General features: G+C 39.9%; 1 protein-coding gene across 1 annotated transcript; it reads right to left on the reverse strand.

Moving 5' to 3' along the window:
• Positions 1-10,849: 10,849 nt before the first annotated feature.
• Positions 10,850-12,770, reverse strand: LOC137134500 (E3 ubiquitin-protein ligase TRIM21-like). Its single transcript, XM_067519416.1, has 2 exons — positions 12,664-12,770; positions 10,850-12,528 (listed from the first exon to the last, which is right to left on the reverse strand). Exon 2 carries the CDS (start codon positions 12,524-12,526, stop codon positions 10,892-10,894), a length of 1,635 nt encoding a protein of 544 aa, XP_067375517.1. The 5' UTR covers positions 12,527-12,528; positions 12,664-12,770; the 3' UTR covers positions 10,850-10,891.
• Between the last annotated feature and the right edge of the window lie 344 nt (positions 12,771-13,114).

Here is a 13,114-nt window from a genome sequence, read left to right on the forward strand (position 1 = left end):
TGGACTTCACTGTGTCTCATCCTCTGGTTGTCATGTTTTAGGAACGATACTGGATTGATACGGGAAATGCAACATCTGTCTATTGATTTTGATCAGATTTTTTTCACATTCTTCCAGACTCTGTGTCCTTGTCTGTTATCTGTCTCCCTTTTAAAAGACAAAAAAATCAATATTGGGCCATTTGAATAATTTAGAGTCTTAAAAGTGACACGGTGGTGTTATTTTTAAAGTCTTAACATGAGATGACAGATGAGATTTATTACTGCATGAATAAAGCAGGCATGTCTTGTTCTTTTCCTTTCGGCTGTTCCCTTTCAGTGGTCACCACAGTGAATCATCTGCCTCCATCTAACCCTGTCCTCTCCATCCTCTTCTCTCACACTACATCCATAAATCTCCTCTTTGGTCTCTTCTCTGAACATGTCCAAACCACCTCAATCTGGCCTCTCTGACTTTATCTCCAAAACATCTAACATGAGCTGTCCCTCTGATGTCCTCATTCCTGATCCTGTCCGTCCTCATCACTCCCAAAAAGAACCTCAACATCTTAAGCTCTGCTACCTCCAGCTCTGCCTCCTGTTTTTTCTTCAGTGCCACTGTCTCCAAGCCGAACAACATCGCTGGTCTCACCACCGTCTTGAACACGTCCTTTCATTCTTGCTGATACTTTTTTTTTTATCACACAACACACCTGACACTTTTCTGCACCTGTTACAACCTGCTTGTACTCGTCTCTTCAGCTCTTTTCCACACTCGATGTTGCTTTGAACCATTGACCCTAAGTACAGTGCATCCAGAAAGTATTGGAATGGCTTAGCTTTTTCCACCTTTTTTATGTTACAGCCTTATTTCAAAATTAAATTCATTATTTTCCTCAAAGTTCTGCAAACAATACAATGTAAGGATGGTATTGGCCAGGTGGTGAGTGGTGCCTGGGTTCCTGCAGACATGACACTTGTCATTAGGGCCAAAGCGTTCAATCTTTGTTTCATCAGACCAGAGAATTCAGAGTCCTTCCTTCGGGTTGTCATGTGCCTTTTTCTGAGGAGTGGTGTCCGTCTGGCCAATCTACCATCCAGGCCTGATTGGTGGAAGGCTGCAGAGATGATTGTTCCTCTGGAAGGTCCTCCTCTTTCCACAGAGAAACACTGGAGCTCTTTCAGAGTAACTTGCTTCTTCCATTTACATATGATGGAGGCCACTGTGCTCATTGGGACCTTCAATGCTGCAGAAAGTTTTCTGTACCCATACCTCCACAGGTATGTCATCAGGACCAACTGCCTTTCCACTCTTCATCCTTATCAATGCCATCCTTATTTCATTCTTACTAATCTTTGCTACTTCCTGCTCCACACCAGTCTCCTCTTCTACTCTTTGTTCCCTTTCATTTTCCTCATTCATCAACTCTTTAAAGTTCTCCTTCCATCTTCCCATCACACTCCTGGCACCTGCCAATACATTTCCATCCTTAACTTTAATCACCCTAACCTGCTGCACATCCTTCCCATCTCTATCTCTTTGTCTGGCCAACCTGTACAAATCCACCTCTCCCTCCTTAGTGTCCAGCCTAGCATACAAGTCATCATATGCTATTTCTTTGACCTTTGACTCCTCTACTTTATTTCATCGTCTTTGCAAAGTCTACATCAGTCCTTTTGCGTTCTTATCCTGAAGACCAAGCCTGCCCATCACGTTCTCATCACCTCTGTTCCTTTCACCAATATGTCTGTTGAAATCTGCACCAATCACCACTGTCTAACTTCTGGGGGATGCTCACATCATACCTGTGGGACATAACCACTAACAACACTGAACATCCCGTCTTGAATTTCCAGCTTCAGACTCATCATCCTGTCTGGTCCCTCTTATTCACACACATATTCTGTTTGCTGCAGCTAACCTTCATTCCATTGCCTTTCAGAGGAGACCTTCACACCTACAGCACACCTCACCACGGATATTCAGCTCTTACAACCATCATACATGTCCTGCACAACTCTAACATGATATGTTTAATTTGGCATGTTTTTTACGACAGATACCCTTCCTGACACAACCCTCTGCATTTATCCAGATATATGCATATATCCAGGCACTGGCACAAGAAGACACTGGCTTGTGCCGCGTTGCTGTTGCATTACACAAAGCAGACATGTGACCTTTAGAATTCTTTAAAGAGGGGTGTAGCTCAGACTGTAAGGCAGTCATCCAGGGGCCACAGGGTCAGTGGTTCAATCCCCAGTCCTGGCTACCTGTCAAAGTGTCCTTCAAGTTTCCAAAACAGTGAACTCCAAGTTGCTCATGGTGGGTCAGGTGAGCACCTGACATGGCAGCCACTGCCATGCGTGTTTGAATGGGTCAATGAGAAGCAAAATTGTAAAGTGCAGTTAATGCCCCCTGTCACTGCATCAACTACATTTGTTAAATGACAAACAACAGTTCTGGGCTTATTGTATTCAAAGCGAAGAGGGCAAGGAGTATGTGTTTAAGGGCCACGCAGTTCATGAGATGATGATGAGTTTGTGAAAAGACAATCAGTCTATTTAGTTCAGTACAAAGCCATAGACAACCAGTGTCACAAGGTCAGATTATGAAAGGCTAAAATTTATCTTTGGATGATAAGTGTAATTATAGGAATTTTGTTAATTACCTGTACATGAATAGTTACATATCAGTTCCAGTCCACAGTGGCCAGTGCATTAGAAACTATTTGCTTTTTTCCCCTTAACATCAAGTAGTTCTGTCTTGTGGGTGGCTTTAGGGGCATTGAAGTTGGTGTTTGAAAGTGCTTTCTGAATGGGTGAAGGAGGTGTGTTCAAGCTGAAATGGAGGTTTAAGCTGCTCTTCAAGATAGATATTGTTGTTCGTTGTTCTCCTTTGTGTGATCCCATCTAACATGGATTTTATTGCTGCCTTTTAGAACTCAGTGCTCTGCCCTTTGACCCAGCAGCCAACAGCAGCTATCAACACTTATGCTCCAACAGGCCTGCTGGTGACAGAGTATCCTGGTAAAACAGAGTTGTTAATGGCAAGAAGAGGAAAGGAACTAGCCTGCCTCCAGATACTGACACTACTACCTCACTACCCTCGTGGAACTAAAGGGTAAAGGAATCTGCCCTCACAAGCTTTGCAACAATACTTCATTTTAAGTCTGTGTGTGCTACATGGGCCGAACCTTGAATTACAGTTTCTCACTTTGTCTGGTCGGATGTTTCGGGATGGAATGTAATTTAAATGCTACCAGCATCAAATAACTGCCAGAGAGAGATAAGCTATAATCCTGTTATTTTGAGACACTCTGAAAGAGGTAGCCTTGTTTGGTCTTTGGTGCTTTTGATTAGCTTGCTATAGCCTGCGGTTCTGCTTGTCTGGACTGTTTGGAGGTCACACGATTAAAACCAGGAAGCCGTACAGTGGAGATTTCACATCTGCCTGCCTTTCACCATGCCAACAGTCCCGCCAATCAAAAACTCAGAAGCCTTTGGCTCTTTCACACATACTGACCTGTCATACACAGAAAGGTGTCTTATGTGGATGTGTGTGCCATGTGCAAAGTCTCACCCAGTAAACTAATTTTAATCAGGACTACAGTGCTGTCTAATTAGAGAAGGGGTTTCTAATTAACTGCATTATGAACAGTAGAAAGAAAAAAGGCCCTTAAGACAGAGAGGTGTTGCTCACCATTCTCATTTGTTGAGGTGACACTAATTGGTCTCTTTTTATAGATTTACAATCTGGCACGGACACACAGGGGCTACAAATGAACTAATATCAGTAGTTGCAGGGCTGAGATAACCCACTGATGGGGCCTCTATCCAAACGTAGCACACTGGTCACCTAAACAGGTTATTGTTCTCATCCAAAGACACTTGTCAACAACTCCATTAAAGAAGATATATCTGTGTGTTGTTGGTTCTGTTAGAGATTTAATTCCCTGAGCTAGAGATAAGGTAATCCACGTAGGGCGATCTTGCACATGGCACCTGTTTCTTTCATTCTCACTGCGGGCAAACTTTATCGATTATGTGGGGCAAATATTGTTTACCCCCAGTCAGCGAGAGTGCTGACCTTGCCAGTGCCATCCCTTTGAGACTTTTTGAGCAAGCAAAAGTCACCTTTTGCTTTTCAATTCAGACACAGCTTATTTCTCCACTATACAGGGTGCATCTGCTCCCACCCTGCACAAGCTGGGATTGTATCAAGACCTGTAAACCTCAAATTGTTTAGGGAGATTACATCAGAGATGAATGGCTGAAGACAGTTATCACTTTTAATTTTAGTACTGAGTGATGTTCTGCACATTACTTCCCCTACTCACTGTATTTTTTTGTTTAGTAAAATCTGCTGGGGTTGTAGAAAAGTCAAACAGAGTTTGAGGCAGATTGTAGTCTTAAGCAGATAAGTCATGTCCATTATTCTGCAGCAGGGAAGAGCCACACGGAATACAATGCAGAGGATCCCAATAACAGCAGATGACAAAGGCCAAAATAAAAACAAAGAGGAACTTAAGACGGCCTGTACTACATTCACAGAAGGAAACTTACCAGGAACCATAAAGTTTGGCTTCATCTGCTTTTTTATTTCTACATCCAGGAGTATTTAGTTGCAGACACGGATGGCAGACAACTATCATAGTGAAAGGCATCCAGAAATAATTAAAACACTATAGCAACTTCCAGGAAAAGTTGACAATCTCTGGCCAATGTTAAAAGTTGACACAAAATGTGACACCCTCTACCTCCCTCAAATGTCAACCTCAGCCTGAAAACATCTGCCTTACACAGTTCCACAGTTAGTCCCATATTCCCAATGTTTCAGTGTGGTCTGACCCATCACAATTTCTGTATGAAGAAAAACAGATGAGCTTAGTATTATTTTATACTTTATTTTCCCTTTTTTAAGAAATGTCCCTATTATTAACCAACAATAACATCATTTGGAGTTTACTGTAGCAGTGTTGGTGTCCTGACTTTTCTGTAAACCATAAACAGATGACCTGTGTGTGTGTGTGTGTGTGAGTGTGTATGTGTGTCTGTGTGTCTGTGTGTGTGTGTTTTCTGCTCAGATTAAAGCCCTGTCAGAAAGCCTTAAGATCAAAGCCTTTGTGGAGCACAAATCTGATCTGTCACTGGAAAGCCAGCCAGTTTCTTCCTCCATCTTAGAGCTAGAGAACAGAGTCACTCAGCTAGTATTTTTCTCAGTTAGAGACTTAGTCCATTATAAACTCTTTTATAATAAAAGCAGCATTATTGTAGCATAGGTACACTGCTATTTTGATGCACCTCACTGCATTCATTTGCATTTACTCAAAGCTTCAAGGAAAAGTGAGAGGAAACCCTTACACACATGATTTATGTGTTCAAATGACAATACAGTAAGGTTCATTCCATTTAAAAGACATTTAGTTTATTCATGAAGTGAAGGATAAAAAAAAAATTGCTTTGCCTGCAAATTTGTCCCATGTAAAAACCTTTCTCTTTGCCTCAGCTCTACTGGCCATGATAATGAAAATGGGTGAAAACAGGGGTTCTAATATGTTTGATTAAAAATTATTAAATTGCAGCTGATTTATGGTATAAAGTATATGATCAACGAATATATTTCAGTGCTGTATAGTTTATGTTTGAGATGTTTTCAGTTTCACAAAATCTAGATTTACAAATCTGTCTTATAAATTAATTTTCCCGACTCAAGGCTGCGACTGATAACTTCTGTACTTAAAATTAAAACAAACTGTATTTTATTTAAATTGTTTTCAAAAGCATAAGCAAAACCAAATGACTGAAAGTGTGCGGTTTTAAAAAACTAAACCTAATAATGTTTTCCAAACCCTCTTCAATAAGCATTATTATTCTGTCAGTGTTATATAATTTTTGTGGTTCTAATGGTATATCCATAAATAGCGTAATGCTCTTGCTTTAACAGACAGTTGCCACATGACAGGTGAATTTAAAAGTAGAAGGACTTCTTAACTTACCAGACCTTGAAGGCAGCAGGTACAGTAGCTAAACTGTTGCGTGCAGTGCTGATGCAGGATGCTACACATGCAGCCCCACAGTCGCTTTAAAAATGAATGTGCTCCCAGAACTATGGTTTTTGATGTTTGTACAGCTGGACTCTGCTATTCCTTTCTTATCCTTTATCAACTGGCAAGGTCAATATGCACCATCAGCCCATGGTGTGACAGTGATAAATGTACATGGACTTGTTCGCTGCATATTACTTCCACGGATGAAGGCAAAGAAGTATATTTATTGTTTTAAAAGCTCCAGTTTCCTGACTAATAAATTAAATCCTATGCAGTCACAATAGCCACATGTTGGTGCACAGTACGTGGTGCAGGTGTGAGGTAGCAGGTGCTTAAAAGCTAATAATAGTCGAGTAACAACAGGATTCTACTACGCATTGTTCCATAACGACCATAGCTCAGTAAGTGCAGATCAATGGTACAGATGATCAGTGTTTCCTAGTGTTTCCCTGTTATGACTCCAGTTGTTGCTGCTTGCTAACTTAAAGTCACTCTCTGAAGGACTGTCACTAAATGATGACGGTCTACAACAGCGGGAGCTGTGGATTTACTGGCTTAGAGGGTCGGATTCTGTTCGGGTCGAGGTCATCTCCAGCTTCAGTCAGGTCCTGCAACCCTCTGAGGAAAACTGATGGAGCACCTATTCATTAACAGTCAAGTGGATTTAGGTTCCCTGAGGGACCCTAATGGTTAGAATCATCTCATTACATTTGGCACTTCATTAGTTACACATACTGTAAAAAAAGGGCATGTGTGCCTGCAGAAACTGGCACATCCACATAAGCACACCAAATGATATGTTTGCAATGTTTACATGATGTCAAGTATATCATTAAGCCAGTTCAAGTATCTGGGCTGTGTACTGTGCATAGGAAATGTCAAGAGAGAAGCAATGTCTCTCGAATAAATCATTATGAAATAGTTCATCTAGATTTTTCCATATTTCACTGGGTAATGTCTTTGTATCCTTTATTTAACCATGTAAAACTTTGAGAGTAGTAATATTAATGATAATAATAATGACCTGGCAGATAAGTGAAAACCTCGACTGGTTGGTGGATGAAATCACCTAGCAATGACCAGAGTAATTTTTGTTCTCTGGACATCGTGAATGTCTGTGTGAAAATCTGTGACAATCCGTTAGATGGTGGGACAAATTTCCTCAAAAAGCAAATATGTGACCTTACGTTTTACAGAAAATGCCTGGGTATGACCAAAGTCAGTGGGGTTTATCCTCTGGGGCCAGTGATTACATATCTTATTATATTAAAAAGAAAATCTAATTCACTATTTGATTAATTTTATATTATGCTGCCTGCAAGTTGCAATTTACATGCATGTCTTTTCAGATTCATATTCAAATAAGTTGATGCATGGGTCCAAGGGGACGTTTGTGCTGAAACCATTTCAGGGATATTGTGTTCACAAGAATGCGAGGAAGGTGTGGATGAACAGACAACCCGCTGGCTTAAAGGCCTGAGAACTATGGTGATGAGATGTCGCAGAGCTGAATGTAGACACCATTGTTCACAACTCTGTAGGTGTATAGCACAACCGTACGCCAGTTGTCATTATACTTTAGAGAACATAGGGAAATACTTCCAATTAGTGTTTAGGTATTAATGAATACAACTACAGTGTGTAAACACTAGAATGTAATTAATGAAGGCATGAGGCACAGTTTAATAGGAAGCTTTGTTTCCTTTTGTTTAGCAACTCAATACATTAGCATCATTTCAGTTCTAAACAATTTCTAATTTATGCAGGCTCCATGTAAAGTTAGATATTACACTTTCCATTATTCAGAGTTGCACTCCTCCTCATAGTGTTTCTCCTCAAACAATGCATAACAAAGACTGCCTCAGGACCCTGTATAAACTGCTTGAATTATCTGTTTTTCTATGGGTATCAGCATTTCACAGCAGTCCAGGATGGCGTTCTCTCTTTGTTTCTGTTATGGATAAACAGAAAGAGCAGTTAAAAAGCCTCCACTGAGTGGGATAACAATGACTTCAGTCATTGATGGGATCAATAGCAGTTAGATATGATGTGTTCTTGGTTTGCTTCACAAATCAACACCTGATCACCTGTATTATTGCACTAGAAGCACTACAATGCACACTCTATGCTTTTAATTTGAAAACGTCTGACACAGAAACCTTAGGCTGGTGAAAATGTCTTTGTTGAACACAGTGCCAGCACTTTTTATAATGAGCCTGTTTCCATGACAGTAGTAAACTGGAGCACATTTCTGATACAGTTGAGCTACTATATTTACACCACAGAAGATCATTTTGTGACCTTTTGAGGAAAAAAAACCTCTACTTTCACTGAAGTATGACGAATAAAAAAAACATAAGAAAAAAAAAACAGAAATGCAGTTATAATGCACTGTGAGGCACATTAACCTTTGTCAGAGCTACAATATGAAAGGACTGCGAGAAAAGCTGACCGGAAAGTTTGCATACATTAAAAAGAAGACAGTTGACTGCTGCCTTTTTTTAGCTTACTGGACAAGTTCGATGATATCAAGTATTTCAATAATATTTAAATTTTACCAAGGCAGATGACAGAGGTGAGAAAATTGGACAGCTTTATTAAATCTATTAGCACATATCAAGGATCAAACCCCTTTGCTGATCAGCAGTGGAAAGCCTGTTAGCTTAGACACTGTAGGTGTACTGTGACAGCCCTATGCAACTTTATACTTCTGTTGCACAAAGACACTTCAGAGAATTAGTCAAACTCCATTTTCTGTACATTTGGGACATTGTGTAAAACACAAATAAAAATAGACTGCACTTATTTGGAAGTCTTGTTTTTGACTGAAAATAGTGCAAAGACAGCATATCAAAATTCAAAAGTGAGACTTTTGCTCTACAAACCTTGGTTAGCCCCCCAAATAGCGTACTAAGTAAAGATTTGGTATATTGGCACTATTTCAACTGAAGATTGTTCTAAGAAACAAAAATTCAGCTGCATTTTGCTGGACAAATCGCACAGCACTTATTCGTCTGATAATAATGAAGCTAAGCTTAGGTTAGTAAGGAAGTGCATTCCCTCTTTATTCTCGTTCTCACCATGTAATGAATCTTTTATTCGCGTAATATTGTGTTGCATGTTTGTCTCTCCTGATTGAAATATCTGTTAACCTGTTGCTTCTCATTCATTACCTGTTTTGACCTCTGTCTTTCTGTAGCAGGAAGACAAAGCCGCGGTTGCATGACATTAACTCAGGTTTCCAATTTATACTTCTAAACTTGTTTTGCTGATAAGCTGTTATCTCGGAAGACATGCCATGCAATTATCCATGTCAAATCGTTTATATCACATTTCCCTGTTTACAAAAGCAGAATTAACATTGTTTTTGTTTTTCAAATTTTACTGGGTGAGAAATCAAATGGATTATGATGGATTATTATTTTGCAAGTGGCGGCTACAAAATTGCACAAAAGTGTATGGTGTAGAAATCTCAGGCTGTCAAGAGAGTGTTTAATTTGTGTTTATATTCTGCAAAGTGACAGATGCACTTTAATTGCCTGTTGAAGTTATTTAGTGTTTTGCGACTTTCTTTGTTGACAGGATTTTAAGATTGTTAGGAGTGATTATCAAGTGTGTGCCCAGATAAAGAAAGATTGCTGTTTGGAACTTCCTAAATCACCTTTATCAACTTTTCTCTTCACTTATTTGCCATCAAACATCAGATACTTTTCAGTAAATCTAGCACACTTGCAGTATAGTATAAAGGGAAGAGCTACATTTTCTTTCAGTTATCAGGTAAAATGTTTTTTGCAAGTAACGAAGAAAAAAAGAAAAGAGTCCTGACACAATTTGACATTTTTATATAGATACATGTTTAATTACTTACCAACAGACCTAAAGTAAACATTACAATTACAGCAGTAATCTTTATTGCTCTTACAAATGTTTGAAATAATTACTTGATTGTTTGGTAGATCACATAATTACATAATTTATTTATTTGCTTGACACTAAAAAAGATTGCATAATTATTAAGTACCGTACAAGGTTTTTATCCAGCTACTGATGCTGTGCCAATGTTTCCCAAACCTTAATGGGTGTGGCTCAGGAGGTAGAGTGATCATCCACCAATCACAAAGTCAGTGACTGGTCGTGTCCCAAGTGTCTTTGGGCAAAATACTGAACCACAAGTTGCTCCCAGTGGGTCAAGCACCTTCGTGGTCGACATAATAAGTTCGGGTCTTTTACAATTTATATCAATTGAACTAATCTGTCAGGCTGTTCCTATTTCCTGCTTGGTGCCCACATGCTCAAGATTCTGGCACCATGACACACAAAAAGGCACACAACTAAAAGAAAAACATATTTTTAAAATTTATTTGAATTTTCACAGTAATGTTTTTCTAATCAGGCAGGTTGGACATAATGTGACAGCCAGGCTCGAACATTTCTGACTGATTCATTAAACTACCACTTTTAACTGAATTAATATGTGGAAAAATAATTTCTAGCCGATGCCACATTAGGAGAACTGAATAATGAAGAGGGATTTAAGTTTATTCCATTATGAATGAAATAAACGGACCTGATAAAGTATGGTACTCCATGCAGCACAAAAGAAATGCTATTCAGTAACATCTAAATTAACAGGCAGCTCATAATGATTTCTTTTTGTAAGACATCAACGCCCCGCAGAGCTGTGTTTATAGTGAACGTGCTGCGTAGATACACTGTTGGAGATCTACAGCTGTCTGTGTGACAGGCGACACACAGCACTGACACTGATGGTTGGAACGTGCGAAGTGACACACTTGAGTTTCACCAATAAAAACATCCCACTTTCTGACAAACACAAGATCCTGTACGTAACAAAACCAAAGCTCAGCTGCTGTATCTCACGGGGGTTATGATCAAGGGGGCTGCATTTTTGCCTCCATCATTTGCACAGGGGCTGAAGAAGGGAAAGATTTTCTCAGTGAAGTTGCATCCGGTGAAGGAGAAGATTTTAGCCCTGGTGTCCACATCGTAGAAGGAAACTTCACCCTCTTCATAATCAACAAACACCCCAACCTTTTGAGGTAACTGCCTCACATGGAGGTTAATGGCAGGGCCGGCATTGGCTGTAAACTCCTGTCCCTTCCTCAGCCAGACAGTCCAGTATCCATTCTTGGGGCTTAATCGTATGTCCCCCTTCCTGTTGATGGAATGGTTTGCAACTCCTAAATCCCAGTTGGTTTTGTCTTTAACCTCGACCTCATAGTAGAACCTTCCTGAGGAGAAACCCTCCTTTGCCAAGACATTCAGGACATGATCAAACCTCTCTGGTTTGTTTGGGAGATTCCTCTTACTATCTCCATGTGAGACCCGTTTCCCATCCTCAGAAACCGTGAGACATGGGTTCGCTGTATCAGGATCCAGAGTTACATCGACCGCATACGTCTGCTTTTCTTTCAAGTCAGGATCACACAGCATACTTATTTCTCTCAGAACTGTTGTCTGCAGCTTGTCCAGGGCTTCTTGAACTGCAAACTGTTCACTGTTGAGAGTCACATTGGACCAGTCGTTAACCTGGGGTGCAGTGATGGTAAGAGAGAGGAAATTCTCAAGGAACAACAAGGGGTCATTGACAAGTGAAACCTGATTAAGCTGCAAGTTTTTCTGCTTTATTTGCATAATTTCTCCCTCCAGTTCTTTAATGAAGCCTTCTGCCACCGTTTCAGTTTTTTTCTGCTTCGTCTCAATTACCTCAGTCAGCTCAGCTTGACATTTCTTTATGTAGTCCACCACAGCAGTCATCACATGCATGCTGTATGATAGCGCCTTCACTGCATTATTTCTGCTGGCCTCCAAAGAGTTTAGAATCTGTTGAATTTTCTGCTGACGAGCCTGAATCATCTTATCGGTGACCTTCTTTTTTTTTCCCAGCTGGGTGTTTCTCATGTGAGCCTCCTCCTCTAGAGTCACTATCTTATGGTTTTTATGGTCACTGGTTTTGCAGGACTCGCATACAAATATTTGATCCGCCCTGCAAAATAGCTCCAAAGGCTCAGCATGGGTCTTGCATATCCTGCTCTCCAGATTCTCAATTGGGTGGATAAGCTTGTGTTTCTTCAGAGCTAAAATTTTCAGGTGAGGCTCCAGATGTATATCACAGTAAGACATAAAGCACACTAAACAGGACCTCACGGCTTCGAGCTTTGCCCCTGCACAGACACCACAGAGCACATGTCCATTTCCTGCTTGTTCGGAGTCATCGGATATATCATCTGGAACTTTTTGCTTGAACTTTTCAGCCATCTCAGCAATGATAGTGTTAACCCGTAGCATTGGCCTGGTGGAAAACATCTCTTTACAAAGTGGACATTGGACTACAGTATCTGTAGTGTTCCAGTAGTCGGTGATGCAATCAAGGCAGAAGTTGTGCCCACAGGGAATCGACACAGGTTTAGTGAACACACTCAAACAGATGGAACAAAGAAAATTCTCCTCGGGCAGCAGACTTCTTGCAGATGCCATGGCTAAAAATATAACGAGAAATACTTAACATAAAGTCAATCTATATTTGTGATTCAACTATGTCAGTGTTTGAAATTGCCAAAATATCTTAACTTACATAAAAGACAGATTTTAAAATTGGCAAAATTCAACTTTACCTGGTGTATGAAGTCTTTCCTGAGACTTTCAGGCGTGTAAAAGGCAGAAAAACACAGTTCTCCTGCTTTTAGTTTCACTTTCAGCAGCGATGTCACAGTGCAGTTCCCCTCCCATTTCCTTATGTGAAGGGAGGAAGTTAACTCATTGCAGGCTCCTGTCGCTGTTGGTTCATGTTTAAAAAAAATTTTTTTCTTCTATATATATTATAGTATATTATTATATTATAGCTATATTATAGTTTGTTTGGAAACATATAATTTTCCCAGTTTTATTAAGTATATGTTAATGTACTGTAAAAGTACAATATGTACTGTAAGCAGGGATTTCAGATGTGCATTATTCATTAGTCTTTGATTGTTGATCTATCCACAATTGAAGCGCTTCACAAATCCCTTTATGCAAAAATGAAATGAAAGCTGTGAGACAGCACAACATGCTACTAAATGAGTT

This window comes from Channa argus, chromosome 10 (genome assembly GCF_033026475.1).
Source record: "Channa argus isolate prfri chromosome 10, Channa argus male v1.0, whole genome shotgun sequence".
Taxonomy (NCBI): domain Eukaryota; kingdom Metazoa; phylum Chordata; class Actinopteri; order Anabantiformes; family Channidae; genus Channa; species Channa argus.

Coding starts and splice junctions, on each gene's coding strand:
- LOC137134500 (XM_067519416.1), bottom strand. CDS start 12,526: ATGGCATCTGCAAGAAGTCTGCTGCCCGAGGAGAATTTTCTTTGTTCC.